The sequence below is a fragment of the Mastigoproctus giganteus genome, chromosome 6, assembly GCF_048544385.1.
Source record: "Mastigoproctus giganteus isolate SK-2022 chromosome 6, ASM4854438v1, whole genome shotgun sequence".
NCBI classification, from domain to species: Eukaryota; Metazoa; Arthropoda; class Arachnida; order Uropygi; family Thelyphonidae; genus Mastigoproctus; species Mastigoproctus giganteus.
This window is the reverse complement of record NC_143580.1, coordinates 147,900,697-147,924,919: the sequence shown is the minus strand read 5'-3', so window position 1 is coordinate 147,924,919 and position 24,223 is coordinate 147,900,697. Positions and strand designations below refer to the sequence as shown.

The following is a 24,223-nucleotide window of genomic DNA, read 5'->3' as shown; positions in this document are numbered from 1 at the left end:
GTCACCCAAACAATTTGGATTTCTAAAAAGATACTCCACCACGGATGCCCTACGCAGCATCATCAACGCTGCGATAGAAACAGACCGCAAATACTTTCTTGTCATCGCGGTTGACTTTGCCGGGGCGTTTGACACCCTCTGGTGGCCAAGCGTCCTCAGCAGGCTCCGTGAACCCAAACTCCCAAGTAATCTGTCGCACAGGTAACTGCTGATACAATTGCATCAGCAGTTACCTGTGCGACAGATCAGTAAAAGTCACTGCTCCTTACTGTACAATAACCAGACGTATCTCTAGAGGATGCCTACAGGGCTCCGAACTGGGCCCACTGTTCTGGAACATGGTCCTGGATGGATTCCTCAACCTCGGAAATGTAGCCTCCCATGCATATGCGGACGACCTTGTCCTGACGCTGATAGAAAACTCCAAGGCACAGCTGGCAAACACAGCAAACCAGGCGCTCGCCACCCTACAACAATGGGCTGACAAAAATAACCTGAAGATATCATCCACTAAGACAAGCTCGATCCTACTTTGGGGAACCCTGGACACCAGGAGACCCCCGAAATAGAAAGTACAAGGAACCACCGTCAAGCTGACCACAGAAATGAAATTTCTCGGGGTTGTCCTTGATAGAAACCTATCATTCACCCCTCCATCTTAACTATCTCAGAAACAAAATCAGAAATTACTCGTCACCATTTGCAAGAATCACCGCAAGGACTGGGACATAAAGAAGAAAACCCTTGCTCTTTTTCACAAAACTGTCTTCCTGCCAGTCATCCTCTATGCCTCAGGGGTCTGGTACAAGAAAGCAACCACTGCAACTAATAAAAGAAAACTAGAAACCATACAGAGGTACATCTTTCTGACTATCTCACGAGCTTGCAACATAGGGAGTACACACGCGCTCCAGGTGCTCACCGGTGCCTTCCCCTTGGACCTGGAAGTGATACGCAGTAGACTCCTCTATAGCCTTTCCAGAGGCACACCGGATATCTGCCTAAATTTCACACTAAATGTAGCCGGCGACCCGAAAATAGAGAAGGCTAACTGTACATCTCCAGCAAACCTGGAAAACATCCTGGTAAAATTCAACAAAAGGGCAAATAACGAGAAAATTCCTCCCATATACCCGAAATACCCACGCTGGCTCTCCCCAGGATTGTTGGCCACGTACCTCCTAACTGGCCATGGCGCCATCACATTCAAACAGATGACCTTTGGACTGAGCAACACTCCCCACTGTCATTGTGGCTTAGAGGAAACGTGGGAGCATTTAATGCACCACTGCAAGCTTTATGAAGACCTCCGATGCCGACTAATTATGGAATTACATTATATACCAGAGAATCAAGAGGAACGCTTACAGCAGGAGGACAGCCACAAAGCTTGTTATTGTTATTGTTTTTTTTAGGAGCATTAGCAACTAAGGCCATATTGCTCAGAGGATATGCGGTGGTCATTCCCTGACCTTTCCGCATCCTCCATATTTGGTGGTCACGGGCTCGAACCCCAGTCTAATCAAGAAGCGTGTGCTATGCACTGCTGCTCCTGCCCACCTGGCTACGGAGGCGCAGCTGCAAAGCACTGGAAAATTTTGCACAAGATCTTTTTGACAGAAGGCATAATCTTCCAGCCCCCCAGCCACAATAGCGATTCCCTGGCCCACAATATATGACTTTGCAAACAACCATATAAGGAACCTGTTAACTCAATCATAGGAACGGACAATTTGAGTAGTAACCTTAAACCATGGACAGGAAAAACACCAGCAACTAAAAACTTCCCCCCAAACAAACTTAAGTAACCACGGACTGGAACCAAACACTGGCAACGACAGAGCTGACTAATGGACCTGTCCTGGTACTAAATGACAACTAGGAACAGGATTCTACACCCGGACTCGACAAATTCGGATCGAACAAAAGGACCCAGGATCCAACAACTAATGACCATGACTCCAAACAGACATAAGTAACCACGGACTGGACTAAATACCCACAACTACAGACCTGACTAAGGAACCTGTCCTGCTGTCAAGTAACAACCACAGACAGGAACCTACACCTAGATTGGACAAACTCGGACCCAACCAAGGACCTGACTCAGGCAGACATGCAGCTGCCAGGGCATACAGCGACCTGTGCCGGGCACACTTTCCTCCCTCCCCTGGCAGAGGGGGAGGCAACAGCCCTCTTGTTGCCACCCCACATCTTTCTCTCTAGTGGGGCATGAGCATGCCCCACTGACACATGCTGGGGTCGTCTACTCTATTGACCCCAGTCCTTCCGAGCTATCCCCCCCCAGCCTTCAGTCTCCTCCCCTCTCTGAGGTCTGATGACCCTCCTATGTGTGAGTCCTGTGGCACAATTTTAACAATCCGACACATTTTAGTTGACTGTCCAGATTTTAGTAATATCCGTTTTACCGCTTTTAACCATCTGACTGAGCCGTATACACTCAGTCAGATTTTATCTCACAATGACCATGTGTCTGCTATTTTTAGCTTTTTGAAATCAGTAAACCATTTTACTCATATTTAAAAAAATCTTTGTTAATGTTACTTGTTTACTGATATTTGTCTTTTGCCGTTTATACTTGTTTTTTATACTTTGACTTAGTGACCTAATTCGTTAGAACACTGAAACAAAATTTATTTTTAATGACCAGGTTTTGGCGCATTATAGCCTTAGTTGCTAATGCGCCAATAAAACCCAACAACAAACAAACAAACAAACAAACCTCCCCTCTCTATCTGTACGCCAGCACAAGACCTACACCAAAATTCTAGCTTCTCTAAATTATTTCGCCCGCTACTCGGCCATTAAATTCTCAAATGCAACCCTTTCAAACCGGGAAACGTATATGATCAACATACAACGCACAAAAATTATTATTACTGTATTTTTTTAATTATTTTTTTTAAATTTTTATTTTTATTTATTTTATTTTTTTTAGGTCCTCGCCACTGAAATCTCAGGAAAATAGGTGGCAGGACCTTCCAGAGTAAATGCAAACTACTAGGTACTTGGTCTGCCTCCACGGGGCGAGAGTGGAGCAACGTCGAGCCTCAGCACGGGCCTGGCGGCTAAACGGCCAGAAGAACAACGGTACACGACACCACATATTTCATGATCCGTACACTTTTAAATCTCTGGCCTTTACGTCGAGCTGTATCACCACACAAAGTAAACTACGCGAAGATGGGGGAAACCGCTGGTGCCGTTTCACCCTAAATACACTTTACACTTTACATAACACCCCGATCCTGGCTGGCAGCTGAGATTGAAGCCCTGAAATAGTCCTACAGAGAAACAAGGAATCAATACACCTCAACGATCAGGGAGAGGAAGAAAAAGTCATGGGAGAACCTTGTCACCACTGTGGGAAACAATGAACCCCGGGGGTCTACCGGATCACTACAAACAAACTCCCCAGGGGTGAGGTCATCCCCACAACCAAGACACCACAGAACCAACCAACGACAACATGGCAAGAGTCCATAAACAATATACCAAATACTGTCTTCAAACCCACACAACTGCCTTCCACACATGAACAGATCCAGCTCTGTGAGGACAACGAACAATACTGGTCGGATCGAACTGAAGAACCTTTCACACAACTAGACCTCAACCACGCAGCCCAGAAAATTAGAAACAAGAAGACACCAGGCCTGGACCTTTTGGAGCTGGAAATCATAAAAATAACCATCGAATATGCCCCGGAACTCCTCCTAAACCTAATCAACCACTGCCCCCGCCTGGGATGGTTCCCAACTGACTGGAGAACAATACAACAGCCAGCATACGCCTAATTATCTGTTTTAAGCAAAACAATGGAATACCTTCTGCGACAAAGAATTTAGAACCACTACAACATTGCCAATCTCGCTTCAAACAATCAATTCGGCTTCAGCGGAGGCAATTCCACCACTGACGCCTTGAACAACATCATCATTACTGCAAACACCTGCAACCAAAAATATCTTTTACTCATCTCCATCGACTTTGCTGGGGCGTTCGATACCTTATGGTGGCCGAGCAGCCTAGGCAGGCTCAGAAAGGCAAACCTGTCCATAAACCTGTACAAGGCAATATCTCTCAAACAGAAAAATCACAGTTCGAGCACCTTTCTCTCAAACGACGTGCCAGGTACATAGAGGCTGTCCACAGGAATCTGTACTGGGCCCACTGCTCCGGAACGTGGTGATGGATGACTTCCTCCACCAGGATCTTGGATGCGTAACCTCCCAGGCCTACGCCGCCGATCTTGTCTTATTGTTGGCCGCGGACTCCACAGCACAGCTGGAGGCATTGGGAAACTGGGCCCTCACGACCATACAAGAGTGGGCTGCCCAAAACAACACCCAAATATCACCAACAAAAAACCTGCTATATCTTGCTGAGAGGTCATCTGCACCCAAACCAACCACCGCAAATCAAGGTCCATAATACCACAATCAAATCTGCCACGCAACTCAAACACCTGGGACTTATCCTCTATGGAAATCTAGCCTTCAAGCCATACCTCATCTATATCCAGTGAAAAATAAAAGGCTACTCGGCAATGGTTGCTAGAGTCGCCCGGAGGGATTGGGGAACCCTCAGTCTTTTCTACAAGACAGTATTTCTACCCGCCATAACCTAAGCCGCTCCGGTATGGTTCAGAAAAGCCGCAATGGCAGCCAACCAAAGAAAACTCGAGAGCATACAACGCTCAATCCTACTGACCATCTTACAGGATTGCCGCACTGTCAGCACTCATGCCCTACAGGCCATTGGTGAGCATTCTCCCCCTGGACCTGGAGATTGTGTTGTGTGGCATGCTCTACAACCACTCCATGAAAAAATGGCGACTCTCCACATTCTTCAAACAGACCTGGCAACAACGCTGGAATGACACAACCAAAGGTGCAATAACGAAGAAATTCTTACCAGAACTTGACAAAACCCACCCAGCACCACCACCATCCTGGTTCTCTCCAGGCCTCTTCACTACTTATCTTCTGACTGGTCATGGTGCCATCAAAGTAAAATGAATTATCCTAGGCTTGACTGACAACCCGCTTTGCTCCTGTGGCCTCCTGGAATCCTAGGAATACATAATATACCACTGTCCGCTATATGAAGACCTCTGCTGCATACTGATCGCAACCATCCATTTCAACCCGAAGGACCAAGAACACTATCTTCTGGAATCAAAGGAAGCATACAACGCCTTCACAAAATTCGCCCATGACCTGTTAGAGAGACGAAGAACAAGCCTACCGCCATAACATGACTCTCCCAAAGGAAAAATCACCACTCATAGGCCAAAGGAAAAATCACCACTCATAGGCCAAAGGAAAAATCACCACTCATAGGCCAAAGGAACTGACCATACCAAACTAACAGGTAGAAATCAACCACGCCTTCGTGACTATGAATCTCGGATGGGATTCCTCCCACAAATGATCCTAACACCTTGGAAACCAGGATGCTGTCCTAGCGATGACTTTTCTACTGGTTGTGCCATACAGGCGATTTGAGCCGGTCACTATTCCTCCCCTTCCGTGAGCGGGGGAAAAGTAGACGGCCTCGCTGTCCCCTCTCCCTTCCGCCGCCCCCACTTTCCCCTGTGGTGGGGCATGGGCATGTCCCACTCTAACTGGAGTTGTCTTCCCTATCGGCCCCATATTTCTGTCTATCCCCCCCAGTCTTCAGTCTCTCCCCCTACTCTACCTGCACGCAAATGAATGCCCCACACAAACTAAATTCAATAATCTAAAATCAATTTCGCCCACCATTTTTGGCTTTCTTCCAGCGTTTCCCCGCTACACTATGCGATCATTTTTTTTTTAGGTCGTAGCCACTGAAATCTCAGGAATCTCCTGGAGGCGAAACTGGGGCAACCTCGGGCCTCGGCAGAGGTCTGGGGGCTAAATGGCCAGAAGAACAACAGTACACGGCACCACACACTTCAAGATCCATACACTTTTAAATCTCTGGCTTTTACAGTGATCTGTATCACCACACAATGTAAACTACGTGGAGATGGAGAAAACTCCTGACCCTAAATATACTTTACACTTTATAACACCCCACCCAGTCTCGGCTTATCCATCTAGGTAATATCAAACCCCTCCAGTGGGGGTTGATATTACCTAGATGGTGTACGGGCATACAACGTATGCTATAAGCAGACAAGCGAAATGAGTATATACATACATACATGTGTATATACACATACATATGAATATTTTTTTAGGTCCTAGCCGCCGAAATCTCAGGACTCTAAGCGGCAGGACCTGCCAGAGTAACTAAGCCTACTGGACTCCTGGTCTGCCTCAACGGGGCAAAGGTGCGGCAACGTTGGGCTCCATCAGGGGTCCAGCGGCTAAATGACTAGATGAACAACGGTACACGACATTACACATGTACAATACCACACAATTTTAAACCTCTGGCATTCCCAGCAAACTGGTACACCCACAATGAAAGCAACGCAGAGATGGGGAAACCCCCTGGTGCCGCACGACATCAACATACCTTATACCTTACACCCCCCCAGGGCACCATTTAAAATACTGGTGTACCTGTCTGCCTCCATGGGGCAAAGTGCGGGCAACAGTGGTCCCCACTGGGGTCCAACGGCTAAATGACCAGACGAACAACGACACTACACACATATACAAAATCCATACACTTTTAAACTTCTGGCATTGACGGTGTTCTGTTTAACATCCACAATGTATACTATGCGGAAATAGGGGAAACCCCTAGTGCCGTATTACCCTAAACACACTTTACCCTTTACATAACCCCCCCCCCCACACAGACAATCCGGTCACATAATGCAATATACGGAACCACTCCGTAGGAAAGGAGGAACAGGTGTTTTCACCTTAGAAATAATATACTGTAATTCCCCCCCCCCACCAGAAGTTGCACACATCGTATATGATACAGACGCAAAATCCTAACAAGACGTTCTGAAACACCAGATAACAGGGGATGTAGGTGGTAGAGAAAAATTCATTGACGCGAGGAGGGTTAGATTGCGTAAAAAAAAAATTCGTGAGCTTGAAGCTTACATCTATCTAACATGAGATGGATAGCTGCAATTTGAAAGTTCTGCTCTAATTTTAGAAATCTCCAATTACCTTCACCAGTCGAACTAGAGTGCATCCAAGCACGGGAAAATAAAGTGTGAGCAGTGCTACGCAAATTACCAGGGGAGTGCGCAGACCCAAAATTGGTAAATTGGCCTGTGCACATTGGCTTCCTAAAATGGAAGTTACTAAACGCGAATCCATACGTTGGACTAACACATCCAAAAAAGTAAGAGTATTATCAACCTCTAGTTCAATCGTAAACGCATTATAGCCTTAGTTGCTAATGCGCCAATAAAATCCAAATCAATCGTAAACTGAATACGGGCGACAGGGAATTGAGATATTGCAGCAGTCGAGATTCCGATCCTTTGGGGAAAAATTGCGAAGATATCGTCGACATAACGACAAAGAAGAGGTTGAAAAAATGTACACTGAGATTGAAAGCCTTCTAGATGAGCAGAAAACACACTACACTATCATTATGAGGGACTTCAATGCTAAGGTTGGAAAAAGACAACACAGTTTGGCGCCTCCGCAGCCAGGAGCAGCAGTGCGTAGCACACGCTTCTTGATTAGACCGGGGTTCGAGCCCGTGACCACCAAATACGGAGGATGCGGAAAGGTCAGGGAATGACCACGCATATCCCCGGAGCAATATGGCCTTAATTGCTAATGCTCCTAAAAAAAACCAAGCAACAAAACAGCACATAAAGGGGAACTTTTTTTTTTTTTTTTTTTAGTTGTTGGCGCATCGGCTTCTGTGACCATAATACACTTCCTAAAGTTTTGTTTTTGCAATTTACTCTGATCCAAGCCCGAGGCGGGATTCGAACCCGCGACCTTTGGGTTACCAGGCAGGTACTTTACCCACCTAGCTAGCCCGGTCGGCAGAAAGGGGAACTATAGGAAATTTTGGAATTGGCGAAAGAAATGAAAGACTTGTGGAATTGGTGAAAGAAATGAAAGACTTGTGGAATTAGTGAAAGAAATGAAAGACTTGTGGAATTTGCAGAATCTCAAGGAATATCAGTAATGAACACTTTTTTCAAGAAAAGGATGAACAGAAAGTGGGCATGGAAGAGTCCAAATGGATTAACACCTAATGAAATCGACTTCATCCTCACTAACAGAAGTTATATCGCGAATGATGTTACCATCCTGAATAAGGTAAATGTTGGAAGTGATCACAGAATGGTAAGATGCACACTTGATATAGATTTAGGAAAAGAAAGGAAAAAACTGACTCGAGTAAACAATACGAAGGTCTTTGAGATAACAGAAGAGGAGAAAAAGCAGTATGTACTGGAACTTAAGAACAAGTTTGAGCTTCTGCAGACTGTTCAGGAACAAGATATCGACGAGAAATATTACAATTTCTGAAAGTGATAGAGCCCAAGAAACCTATAGGTAAAAAGAAATCCAAAGAAGAAAAAAATCAGTCAAGAAACACTTGTCATGATGAACCGAAGAAGACAAATGAAGTGCAAGAAAAACACTGACGGAGAAAATTGAGTATACTGAGTTATGCAAAGTCATTAGAAAGAGACTCAGAGAGGACATAAGAAAATTTAACACAAGAAAAGTAGAACAAGTATTAAGGGAAAATAAAGGATTTAAATCAGCAGTCTGTTTTTTTTTTTTTTTTGATTTGGTAGTTGTTGGCGCATCGGCTTCTGTGGCCATATTGCGCCTCCCAAGGTTTTTGCAGTACTTTGATCCAAGCCCGAAGCGGGAATCGAACCCGCGACCTTTGGGTTGCCGGGCAGGTACTTTATCCACTCGGCTAGCCCGGTCGGCAAATCAGCAGTCATGAGCAGAAATACAGAAAGACAAATTATACTGAAACTGAAGAATTGTGAGGGTGTACTTATTAATAGCAAAGAAGGCATAATTCAAATAGCAGAAGACTACTATAAAGAGTTATACAAGGAGCGAGGGAATGATGCCAGCAGTGGGGAAGATGGATCGCAAATTAGTAGCACATACAACATACCTAATATCCTTCCTGATGAGATAGAACATGCGTTGAAGAAAATGAAGGATCAGAAAGTTCCAGGGGAAGATGAAGTTACTGTAGAGTTGTTAAAATTGGGAGGAAGAGACATAACACAAAAACTGGCAAGACTCTTCACAAAATACATTAGAAAAGGTGTGGCACCTAAAAAGTGGAATAATGCAATCATAATTTTGCTGCATAAGAAAGGAGATAAATCAGAAATTGGAAATTATAGACCAATTAGCTTGTTATCCCACATCTACAAGTTGTTCACAAGGGTCATTATTAACAGATTAGAAGGAATGCTTCATGGGAATCAACCGAAAGAGCAAGCTGGCTTTAGGACAGGATTCTCAACTATGGATCATCTTCACGTAATATCACAGCTAATGGAAAAAGAAAATGAATATAAAACACCATTATGCCTGGCATTTGTGGATTATTAAAAGGCATTTGACTCTATACAGCATAAGACAATGTCTCGGGCACTGGAAAGGCAAGGCAGAGATACCCCATACATTATGATTTTGAAGGAAATGTACGAGAACGCTACCTCCTTTATTAGACTAGACAAAGACAATAGGAAATTTAAAATTGAAAAAGAGTTCGACAAGGAGACAATATCTCCGAAGTTGTTTACTGCTGCCCTTGAGGAAGCTTTCAGAAGATTAGACTGGTCGCAGAAAGGAGTCAATGTGAAAGGAGAGTACCTAAACAAAAAATAACTTTTCTGTTTATACTCGAGGACGACCAAACGGTCAGAGGAGTTCACAAGATAGATAGAATACAAGAATATTCAGTAATCACGGGCTTGAATCCCGATCACTCAAGGCACGTGTACTTATGCACCCGCGCGCCTGACCACTAGGCCACGGCCATTTACGATTTGCAGATGACATTGTGGTCATAAGCCACAATCCAAAGAATTAGAGGAAAATCTTAATCAGTTATGCACAGTTAGTAAGGATTTGGACTAAAGATGAATATGGCTAAAACAAAAGTAATGATGAACAAGTATGCCACAGAAAGGAACATAATGATTGAAGGAGAAGTAATTGAACAGGTGGTAATTGAATATACTTATCTGGGACAAGTTATTAGCTGTAATAATGATAAATGGCTGGAATTCAAGAGAAGAATAAATTTTGGGTGGATAGCATTCAGGAAACATAGTCACATACTGAGGAGCAATATCTCAGTTTGTCTGAAACGTAAAATAATGAACCAATGTATACTCCCCACCATGGTGTATGAAAGTGAAACTTGGCCACTCACCAAAAGAATGGAAGAGAAGCTCAGAAACTACACACCGAAGAATGGAACGAATTACATTGGGAATCAGACAGTTAGCTAAGAAGAGGAAACACATTGATTAGAGAACACACTCAAATAAAGACATTCGTATCAAAACTAAAGAACTAAAATGGTCTTGGGCAGGACACATAGCTCGAAGAAATGATGTCAGATGGACTAAGAAAATAACAGAATGGTACCCAAGAGGAGCTAGAAGAAAACCTGGAAGACAACGGCGGAGATGGATAGATGAAATTCATGAGTTTGTGGGTTTTAAATGGATGGCCATTGCACAAAACAGAAGGAACTGGAAAGTTGCTGGAGAGGCCTTCATCTTGCAGTGGATTGAAAATGGCTGATGATAATGATGATGAACGACACCAGAGAGTGATAGGAATAGGTAAGTTCAAGAAATTCTGACTCTGAAGTTCCTCTATGGCGATACTGGCCACGACAGGACTAACAGGGGCACCCATAGCTGTGCCCTGTGTTTGGCGAAACAGAGTCATTGAACATGATCACGCCCCCCGTTAAACATTGAGAGCGGTACAAATATCATCTGTAGAGAGTGAGGTTCTATCTCCCAATGTGGTATCCATGCTAAAAAAAAACGTCTCGCACAGGCAACGGCCTGTTGTACAGGAACAGAAGTGAACAGAGAAGCCAAAACAGACCATAACCTCGCTCTCAGAAACAGTAAAATTCTTAATAATACGCAGAAAATGGGTTCTACTGGAAACAATGTAAGCAGTTTTCCCAACAAGGGGTGCTAGTAACTTGGCATGTTTAGAAAGTTCATATGTAGGTGCATGACAACAAGAAACAATAGGCCGTAAAGGAATATCAGGTTTATGGATCTTTGGAAGTCCATAAAACTGCGGGAGTCGACAACCTGTCGCATGAAGCTTCCAGCGGACGTGCTTGGTTATATTATTAGCTAAAATCCAAGAATGCACAAGTTTATTAACTTTAGATTCCAGCTTCTCCAACACTTTCACAGGGTAGTCTTGAACAGTTTCATAAACCTCCCGATCTTGTAATAGAGCGAGGGCTTTACGAATATATTCCGACTTGTCCAGGACAACAGTGCGCCGCCCCTTATCTGCAGGCAAGATTACAATAGTGCCACCTTTGCACAAAAAAGAAAGAGCTTCCCGTTGACATCGCCTGAGATTATTAGTGATAGGCCGGATGTGTTGCAAAATAGAAGCTGTTTTAAAGTGAATTAAGTTAGCAGGAACACACATATGAGAGAGAAACTGCTAGGAACACACATATCAGAGATAACTCGCAATTTGTTTTGAACATGGGCAGCAAACAATTATCTAAGGAGCAACATGATCTCTTGACCCCCAGCATGAAGTTTGCGGTCCTTCCTTGTAAACCTCCCATTACATATTTGGCTATGGGTGCGGGAGCATCTCTCGACAAGAGACCTGAAGAGACTGCTAGTATCCGGAAGTTGTAATGTCCAACCATTCCTTTCCTTCACCAAGATAGGCAGTAAATATACATTTCTGGAAGCTTCGACCCTTGGTTACTATTGATCAGCAGTTGCGTACCAAAGGTAATCCATTCTATGAAGCGTTTTTGTTAGTTCTATGCTTATTCAAGTTCTCAACTGTTTTCTTGGAGTCAGCTCATTTACTATCCGTTTCTTTGTGCATGGGCTTGGGACGAATGATCGCGCTACCTTGTCTTCCGTTCGCGCACAAGTTGAATTTGGGAATCTGATATCTGGCAAATGATACATGCCCACTAAGTGACAAATTGCTATCATACCTCTTGCGAAGGAATCTTGGTCCTATTCTCGTTCAATTCTATTCTATCTACCTGTAACCCGTGGTGTGCTGCTAGTTTGTTAATAAGGGGCTGCTGCTGTAGTAGGGTTTTAGGAGTATAGCAACTAAGGCTATACTACGCCGTGTATACTGTCTGTAAATTGCGTGTGTTCTGTGGTCGATTTTCTGTTTGCTGGACGAAAAACCCGAGTTTCCAGAGAAAAACCATGCTGTCCTCGCCTGAGACCGAATAAACTCAGCCACGTTGTGAAAAATGCCAGTAAAAATTCCTCACGTCATCCACGTGGGGAATTTTAATTAGGGGCTTGCTCGAGGATATCAGCTAAGCATCATTCCTAGTTAAAATGGTCTGTTAAATTTTATCAAAACTATGTTTTTTTTTTTTTTTTTTTGCAGTACAGGTTAATCTAGATCCCTTCAGCACATCCCTGCCTGTAACTAAGTGTGCATGCACACTCAGTTATAGGCAGGGGTGACTGTATTGCTATATTACCTTTAAGTGGCATTTACTTCTCTCTACCTATCATGTGACTTTTGGAAATAACCATTACTTCCCAGAGGTGAGGTTCCCCAATTATTATTCATTCATATATATCAATTCCGCTGTCAAGTACTTAACACTAAGTTTAACTCCAGCTTCTACATTCTTGCTAAATCCTAACGACCAGGCCAGTGTTAAGTAATCACGTTTCAAGCCTTAACACTGGCTTGAAAACAAGTGCTGCGAAAAAACCAAGAAGTCTGTCAAATTTAGAGATGTACAGTCCTATGCAAATTAATGTGTTCAAAATTGGTATATTGTCTTTTATCAACTTGTTAACAGCTTTTTATAATTGTATTTTCATTTGTTTCTTTTCAGGAAGGTTTGTTGTCATATTTGATATCGATGGGTGAACTGTTGATGATCCTGTTCAGAAAGCTAACAAACTAAATGAATATTTTGCATCGACATTCACACATGAGGAGTTATTCAGCAAGGAGAATGCCAGAGGTGTTTTCAACTCTGGCAGTAAGCTAGAGAATCTTGTAATAACCAAGAGTAAAGTGGAGGATAAATTGTTGAAGATAAACACAAGAAAAGCACCTGGGGTGGATAGGATCTATCCAGTTATATTAAAAGAGGCAGCAAAGGAAGTAAGCAAACCCTTAGCCATAATTATGAGAGCTTCCTTGGACTCAGGAGAGGTACCACAGACTGGAGATGTGCAAATGTGACCCCAATTCACGAAGGAGGATCAAAGGCTGACACAAGTAATTATAGACCTGTGAGTTTAACTTCTGTTCCAGGAAAATTAATGGAGGCACTGGTTAAAGAAGCATTGCAGGATCATCTAGACAAGACTTCAGTTATAGCTCAGACACAGCATGGTTTTGTTAAGGGGAAGTCTTGCCTGACCAATTTGATTGGATACTATGATGCAGTCACAAAAGAACTGGATGCAGGGAATAACTTTGATATTATATACTTGGATCTCAGAAAGGCTTTTGATACTATTGCACATGGAAGACTGATGCACAAATTGGAGCAGTGTGGCATTGGAGGCAAAATGCTGCTATTGATAAAGGGGTGGTTGAGGGGGAGAAGACAGAGAATGGTAATCAATGGATAATGCTCATTGTGGACTAATGTTATTAGTGGAGTCCCTCAGGGTTCAGTGTTGGGTCCGTTATTGTTTTCTGTATTTATAAATGATATTGATGATGATATATCAAGCTTAATATCCAAGTTTGTAGACGATACAAAGGTTGGCAGGGTTGTCCAGGACACTACACTGCTGCAACAGGATCTGGAAAGGTTGAGCAGATGGGCTGAGAGGTGGCAAATGAAGTTTAACATTGACAAATGTAAAGTACTACATATGGGAAACAGCAACCCGAGAGCAACGTATCAACTCTGTGGTACTACACTGACAGTGGTAGAGAATGAAAAGGACATGGGGGTATTTGTGCAGGGAGAAATGAAGTTCTCTGAGCAGTGTAGACGGGCTACAAGAGTAGCTCATGGTGTCTTGTCAATGGTATACAGGAATTTTTCTAGCAGGGATAAGGAGGTGATTATTCCCTTGTATAAGGCAATGGTCAGGCCACACCTAGAGTACTGTATACAGGTTTGGAGGCCTCATTTCAAGACGGATGTAGAGCTGCTGGAACGAGTACAGAGAAGGGCAACAAGATTAGTGAATGGAAAAAAGAGGTGCTCTAATGAAGAAAGGCTTAAATTTTGAAAATTACAGTGTCTAGAGACTAGGCATCAGCGAGGTGATCTGATAGAGGTATATAAAGCCTTGAATGGTTTGAGCATGCTCAATACTGATGGGATTCTTCCTCTTGCTCAGAATAATCACCTGAGAGGCCATAAATTCAAATTGAGGAAAGACAGATGTAGGATAGACGTGCGGAAATTTGCCTTTAGCCAGTGGGTAGTTGGTTGGTGGAACAGATTTCTATCCCTTGTCGTGGAAGTTGATAGCCTAAATAAATTTAAGGCTCAGCTGGACAGGTATTTCGAACGAACGGAGGGGTGAAGCGGAAGTGGTTTTTTTTTTTTTTTTTTTCGGCTGATGCTGCATAAGCTTGCTTTCTTGAATCATATGCCTCTACTAATGCTAATGCTAATATCAGTCGCCTTTTGAGGAAGAATTGAATGATTTATCCAAAGAGCTGTGCTTTTAAATAAAAATCTTTAGAAATGCTTTTGTGTTATATATCTTTCGTTGCAAAATGGATCTGACCACTAGAAAAAGTCTAAAATCGTTACCCTTACATTAACTTACCCAGACGGAGCATAGCAGAGTATAAAATTAGTTTAACAGCTGTTAATAAAATAATCAAGCTGAAACACGAGAATGGTGCAGTTTCACCTCAAATAAAAGACTAATGTGGATGGAAAAGAAAAACAACATCCAAAACTGATGCCTATAGAATCAGAAGAAACAAAATAGGCCTTCATATGAAAAGCTCTGACTTACAAAAGGATTTGGCTGGAACTGGTGCGAAAGTTAACGAATCAACAGTTCGTCCCTAAGGAGGTCAAAATGGAGAAACTGTATCTGGTCAAACACCCTATTAAAAATGTTTTGGGGTTGTTTTTCGTATCAAGGCACTGGATCACTAGTACCTGCAGATGGGATGATGAATAATGACAAATATATATCAATTTTAGCAACAAATATGTTGCCAGAATTGAATAAGCTAGATGCAACTGTTTTTTTTTTTGTTTGTTTGTTTTTTTTTTTGTTTTTGTTTTAGGCGTATCAGCAATTAGGCCGTATTGCGCTGCGCAATACGGCCTAATGACGCATATAGTATGTCTGTAAATTGCGTGTCTCTGTGGTCGAACTGCTGTTCGTTGGACGAAAACCACTAGTTTTGGGGAGAAAATCATGCTACCCTCGCCTGAGACCGATTAACTCAGCCACGTGAAAAAGGTTCATAAAAATTTCTTGCGTTATTCTGACTCAGGCCTTTTCCACCCGGTGTGTGAGGAGGACGGCAATTCTACCAACTGTGCTACCAAGAGGTTGATTCAACCGGGAACGATTTTTTCTGCAGGAACTTGCTCCCTGTCATTCACTCAAAAAAGTCGTGCAATTTTCTAAAGAAGCAATATCAAGTGCTTGGAATGGCCGAGAAATTCCCCTGACTTCAATCCTATTGAATATGTATAGGCTGTCTGTAACGATAGGCTCAAAAAAATGGACCCTACAAAGAGAAAATGATTTGTGCTGTGATAAAGGTATGGTTACATGATCCAAAAATAAATGAAACTTGCAAAAAATTGATTGATTAGTCAACCCCCTGAAAATTTGTCTACACGCCGCGAGTATTCTATAGTCAGTATGTCTGTTGCTGGACAAAAAATCTGAGTTTCCGAGCGGAAAATCCATTCATCCTCTTACCCGAGACTGACTAACCCTGCTGTCTGCGCGAGTAGCACAATGGTATCGTACCGCCCTCCCCACACCGGGTGGAAAAGGCCCGGATACGGATCCCATCGATGACGCGGGGAACTTTAATGGGCTTTTTTCACTCCGTGGCTGAGTTATTGGTCTCAGTCGTAGATATCAACCCCCCCCCCCCCCAGAAAACTGAGGTTTTTTGTCCAAAGAACACACGGAATTTACAGACATAATAAATAAACGGTAAATGTAATCATTTAAGGACGACCCCAATATAATATATATATATATATATATTTTTTTTTTTTTTGACTAAACCAGCACGGAGTGAAGTCCATAAAATATGCTTCAGTGCGGCGATGTCCCTGAATTTCGTTCCGGCGACTGGAATTGAATCCAGGCCACTCCGACTCGACGTGAGAGAACAGCACTATCATACTGAACTAGCCATGTGGACATTGTCGGAAAAATTCTTGCGTATATGTTTTAATAAATTTAAAAAAAAAAAAAAAAAAAAGTATCCAAATCCTTACGAAAAGTGTACTGAATATGATGTTAAAACCGATAACAAAAGTGGGCTTTAAATACACTTTCCTAACTCATTTTCTAATTGGAATTCGTAGCTAATTACTACACACAACAGAGAGAGAGAGAGAGAGAGAGAGAGAGAGAGAGAGAGACTAATAATAGAAATGCATTCTATTTGGCGCCTTTAGTTTTTTAGCTGTTTCGATGTCACTGGCGCGCTGCGTGCTTCTCAATTCATCTAGTTTTGAGGCTACACGTGGTTGCATGTTCTGTCTTATACATACAAGCAAACCAAACGTCTGCAACTAAAGGAACATGAGGTTTGGCAACCACAGATTCTGCATAACTGTGTGGGATAGACACGGCCCGACTTATTCGAAACAGCCTAGGTGAATTAGTAGAACAGTGATACTAGAGGGCGCTCATGTGCGCCAACAGGACAGTGCCCTCTGCATTGCGCTTAGGGTGTTTCCTCTGCTGCAATGTCAAAGTAATATAACTTGCAAGACACAGACCGATAACTACTAGCAAGTTTTCTAGACGATTTTTTTCTACTCCTGCATCATGAGTTTACTTACTAGGTTAATAGAAAAGGCAGCGGGGACTCCGGGTCTTCACTACAGAAACGCCGTAAGTTCCGTTATTAATTTCATTAACTTATTTCATTTCTGTTCTTAAATTTTTTTAGTTGTATTCATCCTAATTATTATATAAATGAACTTCAAATAACTCAGATGTAATGTCACTGTTACGCATTACTAATTGAATTTGAACTGCCCATTTGGTGCTTCGTTATGCCAATTCCATAAATTAAAAGTGATTTTTCCCGCTGAAGGAACTAAATTAATTGTTGGAGCTTGGTCGTAATAAGAATCTTCAGTGAACTGAAGAACGTTTCAATTTATTTATGTTCATTTTTTTCCCCTCTCTCTTGTGAAATGATATGCAAGAACGTTACGAGTATTTATATAACGGTAAAGCAGCGTAACATTTATATTCAGCTAAATCTTGAAGATTCTTATTCATTCAATTATAACGCGAGAGGAAGGTGTTCTTATACCGTTAAAAACTTAAATATCGATTCTTGGTAGTTTAATATTCTCGCGATGAGTCGGTTATTTCAGAAAAGTTCAAAGATAAAACTTTTAGGCAACTCCATTAATAGCAAACTCTCGGTATCAGTTGAAAAATACTATGTGGTGACGAGAGTACAGTTCTGATCAATATACATTGCTATTTCTGGGGAATCAGTTGTATAGACGACACTGGTAGCTAATGATTATACAGAGAAGGAAAAAAACCCAAGTTATGATGTAAAAGTATCGAATTCTAAGGGCAGTAAGATATCAGTGGCGCACGAATAGGCGATGTAACTCAAAAGTGGAGACGTATACAGAGTATTTCTGTCATCAAAATATGATTGTAAATAAGATAACGTTATCGACCTTAAACCTTCTAGATGTTTAAAGTCAGCTGCTTATTAATACTGTATCCAATACTGAAAAGTGCAGGAAAAAAAAATTGTCCAGTTCCACTGGCAAAACTGCCATACCGCCAGTTCTACCATTATGGAAGGAGATGAAATCTGTGCAAGCTGAACATTTATTTCCCTTCCTCTAATTTTAGTGAAATGAATTCAGCAAAATTCATTTTACTAATGACACTTACCTAATGTAATTCAACAGAAAATGACATTAGGTGAATGTCATGATACTGAACATCTTCCTAACTTGGAAGGAAAGTGGCTACGCTGCATTTAAGTTTTTGCTTATCTTTGTCATATTATAACTGGATGTTTTGTTTTGCTGCCGTTAGCTTTCAGCGAAGTTATTTCCCATTAGCACAAGTCGGGCCAGTCGGCAGTTATGCTAGCTCATTATTCGCTTCGGCAGTGGAAAACAGTTGAAGATTGCACACCCTCCCCACACACGCGAGAATGCAGTAAGGCATATACAATTGAGTGGATCAAGGTTCAAGCTCGCATGACTGCTAAATATGGTTCATGACTATTTATTATGAAAAAATTAATTGTAAACTTCTCTAACCTGGTGGTCGTGACTCAGTATAAACAACTTTATTATTATAAATAGAAACGTGTTCCTTCTAGCACCACGATTTCATATTACTATACACGAGCTACGAAGTGTACTCAAACGGCTCGCACTTCAAATCGGCATAAGCGAAACAGAATGAAATTTCCCTTAAATAAAATATATTAAAAGTGAACAAGAACCAAAACTTCAATCCATGCTGCCGCAGACGAGTGGTTACGCACCAAGGTACATTAGTGCATGCGTTTGAGGGTTCATTACTACACTCAGACGTGTGTACTGACACTGACGTTTTTTATTCTATCTTGTGAGCTCCTGACCCTATGTGGTCGTCCAGGAGTATAAACAGCATTTTTAAACCTCAAATTACCTTCGCAATCTTAAATTTTTAAATACTCTAACCTCAAGTCGTATGCCAATGTAATGAACTCGGTAAACTGAACAGTATTTCTCGAACTTCAACTCACAGGACATTTTCTATTAACTCATACACACAATCGTATGTATGAGTTAATAGTATTCAAGATTATAAATTCATTTCCTGCGAAAGTAGGATCCTCTTCCCAGTGAGTTTTTAGAAATTTTTTTTTTCACCTACATAACATTCAAATCAGTCCATGAACACATTCATACAAACAATGCGTGCCATCTCTCTCTCTCTCTCTCAGGGTAATTCAATTTTTTTTTTTTTGGCTGGTGCACCATAAGCCTCAGGCTTCCTTGCACCATATGGCTAATATTAATAATACTATGAACTGAAGCATTATCACCAAAGTTATCGATGTACCAAAAACACTTCAAAACAAACTAAATCGGGATATCAACTTTTTATACCCCAGTATATTTGTTTTATCCTGAAAATTATGGTTGTTTGTATGGCTAAGTGGATAATGAAAGATGCATGGCAAAGGGAGGGAAAACAAAAGTCGGTGTCAAGACTTTTAAACACCGGATGCAAACAAGAAAATGTTGTCTCACCCCACTAGATGAAAACGTCCCATTGCATTTTTTCCCCCCGAGATCTGCTGCATGTATGTATGCACGTAGACATGTATATTATTGTACAACGGCTCCAGAACGTTAATTCAACTCCACTGTTATGTTTTTGCAATAGGTTTAGTTTCTTCTTGCCACTTTGCCAATCACAAGGATAGCCCGCCCAGTGCCAGTCTACACCATGAGGAGGAGGCCACAACTAAGCGATACACAGGGTAATTACAATCACTTTCTGCCCTAACGGGGCTAAATCCAGCATACACTGTATGTAGTGCCAGCGGATAAGGCGCATGGGTGCAATCATTTAAGTTTGCATTTACCCTATACCATTTCCCATTCCATCTATGGTTTCTTAGAGCCTCACGCATTCCTAACGTCTTGGTTTTAAGGTACTTTTATGTTAATTAACACAACACTAAATTTAAACTCAAAACATAGGAAGACACAGCAGCGAATTCCTTTCACTTATCTTAATTAGGTTAGTTACCGTCCCTGCCACGAGGAGGCGGGCCATACCACAGAGCATAATCTATATCTCCTTTTAAATACCGCATCAAGGCGCATGGGTGCAGTCGCTTCCAGGCTGCCATTTCAACACTACCCTGAATGCAATGGACTGGGGACGCTGGAATCCGCTGACGGAAATCTCTTTGCCAGCGAATGGCGACTTATTTCGTTACAGGAAGATATAGTATGATGCTCTGTAAGCAGCAAAACGAAGCATAAATTTTCCAACAAATGCAATTTACAGACTTAATACGAGTGATTATTAAATAATTAGAATTTTTTTTTTTTTCGTTTTTACAAAAAAACCCTAGCTGAATTCCGTATTTGTGAAAAGTGATTGCAATGCATATGTTAACTACATCACAAGGCGGCAGTACTAACCATATTCAGGTGTCGTCTTTGGTAGCTATTTAGAAATGCATTTGTGGACAAATTTTCGTCCATACAGTTTTGCATGTTGAAATTCGCCTCCATTCGATAAAAACTACAATTTCATTGTCCCAACAATAAACTCACACAATACTGCACCCCCACTGGAAAAGTTAATGGTTTTAATACGTTTTCTTATTTTTTTATCACAACAGCGTTTTTACGCTGTAGTGATGAAACAATGTCCACGTTTTTGAAGCCTTTATGGCTTTAGTTGCCTCAGTTTAGACAGGTAAAACCCTATTTGGCTCCATCGGTCAGTTTTTTAAGACTGATTTACATTGCGGAACACTGTAAACTCACAAAGCATTCAAGATTCCTGAACAGTCTTTGATAACTATGCCGAAACGTAATATAATCCCGTCACTGTCTACTACGCTGGTTATCACCACGAAGAATAATTTGGAAAATATAAGTAGATCATATTCCTGGCATTTTGCATGGAGATTGATTATTAGATTGTAATACATAACATTCAGTAAACTTATTTAATCCGTAAACTGTTGTAGGTGATAGGCTTTAACACTTTTTTCATTATTTTTTGTTGGAAGAAACAAATTGGGAAAATACTCAGTCACAACTGTACTTATTTATTAATACACGAAACTAACATACCCAACGCCACACGGCGCTACTCGTTGCTGTGTATTATACAGTAATATCCTATTGAATTCTACAGCCATGCCATAAAAGTAAACGGTCAATTTGCAACTTGGTAACGAAAGCAATTATTCTACTTCGTAATTTAAAATTAATTCTAGTCAATATATATTAGGCGCGATTCCTAGTAAAGACCTTTCGAATTACAAACCTTTTGTAAGGTATCATTAAGTAACCTTTTCTGGTTACTTAAATGATTCCTTCTCATACACAATGTCTTTGCTTTATGTAAAGTAAATTCTAGAGTTTCAGAATTCTACAAAAGGAATAAATGTGTTTAAAAGACTTCATGTGAGGATTTAACTGAACAAAGTTACTCACCCTTTCAATTAAGTGCTCTGAGATTAAAACAATTATTTTTTAATAGGTCTGCGTTTAAATTAGCCTTCTTTTGTGATCGATTAGAATATCTTTGCAGAAATCATATCTCATTTCCTTTCGTATGCTTATTTGAATATCTAATCAGTTACTGAAGCAAAGGAACTAACATAACGGGAGAAACCGAATACAGAAAAGAGGCGCACCGCTAGATTAGATTATGGGTGTGATGCGATCTGAAGGAACTAAAGGCGGAGCTAATATCGTTTTCCGCGTCGGACCAAAATAGCGTCTGGCACCTTGCGACTCCACCTTGAAACGACACTAAATTTCAAGACTTCCAGAGATTTCCGCGCAGTTTCTCTCCTGCCCTACTTATGATTTCCATTATATATGTATATAAAACTTTTTCATTTTCTTTAAAGACAGTCAGTTAAAAGGACGGTGGTTTTACTTAGTAGTCATATAAAAAAAAAAAATGCTTGCAATAATCAGATTTTTTCCCCCCTAAATTATAGATTAAAAGTCCAATTGGACTTATTCAGCACAGATTTCTTGAGACGTTATTTAACTTAAGATGACCTAAATTCTGGAGTAGTTACTTGAACGTATACTCTTACAAAGACGCTCAAGGTCTCATACGAAAAGCTGATTATTTGACTATGGGCCGACTGATAACCATCTGCACGTGTGTCATTTAAGTGAAGCACTGCGAATCGTTGACTAACATTTTATGCCATTCTGATAGAATGGGATTTGTTGCCACAACCTTACATCGGCCATGGTTCACCGCTGTAAGGCGTTGATCCATTGGATGGATCTACGCCGTACTGATGTCATGTGACCATATTTTCGAGCATCTTGTATCGACTATTGTAATGTGATGTGACCTTTTTGGTAATTCTTATACAACACTATACCCAGTGGCGTAACTATGCAACGCGGTGCACTGGGGCCCACGACCGAAAGAGCCCACTGCCCTCCTTTCCCGAAACAAAAATTAGAGTAAAAATTTTTTTTTTTTAAGTTATGTTTATGATAAAATTTACTTTGTCTACGAACTTTTTTTTTTTTTTCACAAGAAGCATATTTATTGTTAGCTACCTGCACAGCAGAAGCGAAACTGCAGTGAACAGAGGTGAAATGCTATTAGCATAGCTGCTGATTCCAGGACAATTTTTAAGGATTTGTTACTGCGGGGACCAAAGTCAAATAGGGGCCACTTATTGGGGGTAAGGCCCATTTATTGGGATCATTATTGCGTATAGTATTACTCAATATTTTCAGGGGAGGGGGGCCATACTAAACTTTGCATTGGGGCCCACTTTTTCTAGTTACGACACTGCCTATACCTGGCCGAAGTTTCTCGCTGTCTCATTTCATCGTTATTCTATGGTACACCACCATACCAAATTTTGTCCTGCTTCATCGCAAGCTGAACGAATTACACCACGTTTTCTACGTGTTCCGTTAATTTTGTCGAGCAGTTTAGGTTTGGAAACTTGATTTTAAGGTTTGTTTGTTATTTGGTTTTTAGGAGCATTAGCAACTAAGGCCATATTGCTCCGGGATATGCAGTGGTCATTCCCTGACCTTTCCGTATTTGGTGGTGACGGGCTCGAACCCCGGTCTAATCAAGAAGCATGCGCTACGCACTGCTCTCCTTCCCACCTGGCTACGGAGGCGCCTTTTAAGAAGGATAGATTTGTTGGAAAGGGTGAAAAAAAGAGGGAGAAAATTAGTTTTGGACAAAAGAGGTTCTTGTCAAAGACAACTAAATTGCAATTTAATTGTCTAATTGAAGTGTATCAGTTTTTAACAGATTTAAGTAAATTAAATGTTGACGGGTATTTACTCTTTCTAGGATGATAACACACGAGTACTTTCACTTAAACTAAAAGGATAGTTGCAGAATAGATGTATGGAAATCTGCATTCAGGCACAAAAAAGAGCAATCAATTATTTCGCATAAACTTCCACTTATGTGGAAGTGGGTAATTTGGAGACATTTCTACGAGTTTTGGATAAATTACTGGAATGGGCAAATGAAGTGGGCAGTTTTCAAGATATAAGCTTTGCTTCTTTGCATGTTGCCAATAACAAATTCTGTTATACTGGCAATTTGTATAGTATTAGCATTAGTAGAGGCATCCGATGCAAGAAAGCGAGCTTATGCAGCATCACCCAAAAAAACCTCCCTTTTCACCCCTCCATTCCTTCCAAATACCTGTCCAGCTCAGCTTTAAATTTATTTAAGCTAACTTCCACAATAAAAGATGGAAGCCTGTTCCACCAATCGATTACCCGCTGGCTAAAGGCAAATTTCTGCACATCTTTTCTACAGCTATCTTTCCTCAATTTAAAACTGTGCCCTCAGGTTCTTAGTCTGAGCAAGGGGAAGAATCCCATCAGCATTCAGCTTGCTCAATCCATTCAAAGCCTTGTACACATCAATCAGATCGTTTCGCAGGTGCTTACTCTCCAGACGCTGCAATTTGCAGAACTTAAGCCTTTCTTGGTAAGAGTACCCCTTTGTTCCCCGCACCAATCTTTTTGCCCTTTGTACTCGTTTTAGGAACTCCTCATCCTTTGTAAAATGAGGCCTCCAGATCTGTACTCTAGGTGTGGCCTGACCATTGCCTTAACG

General features: G+C 41.4%; 1 protein-coding gene across 1 annotated transcript in view; it reads left to right on the top strand.

Moving 5' to 3' along the window:
- The first annotated feature begins 17,062 nt into the window (after window positions 1-17,062).
- Window positions 17,063-24,223, top strand: part of LOC150084647 (32 kDa beta-galactoside-binding lectin-like) — an 81,109-nt gene continuing 73,948 nt past the window's right edge. The window contains 1 exon segment of the mRNA XM_090376528.1: window positions 17,063-17,245. Within this exon segment, the coding sequence (XP_090232654.1) occupies window positions 17,180-17,245 (66 nt within the window). The 5' untranslated portion in view covers window positions 17,063-17,179.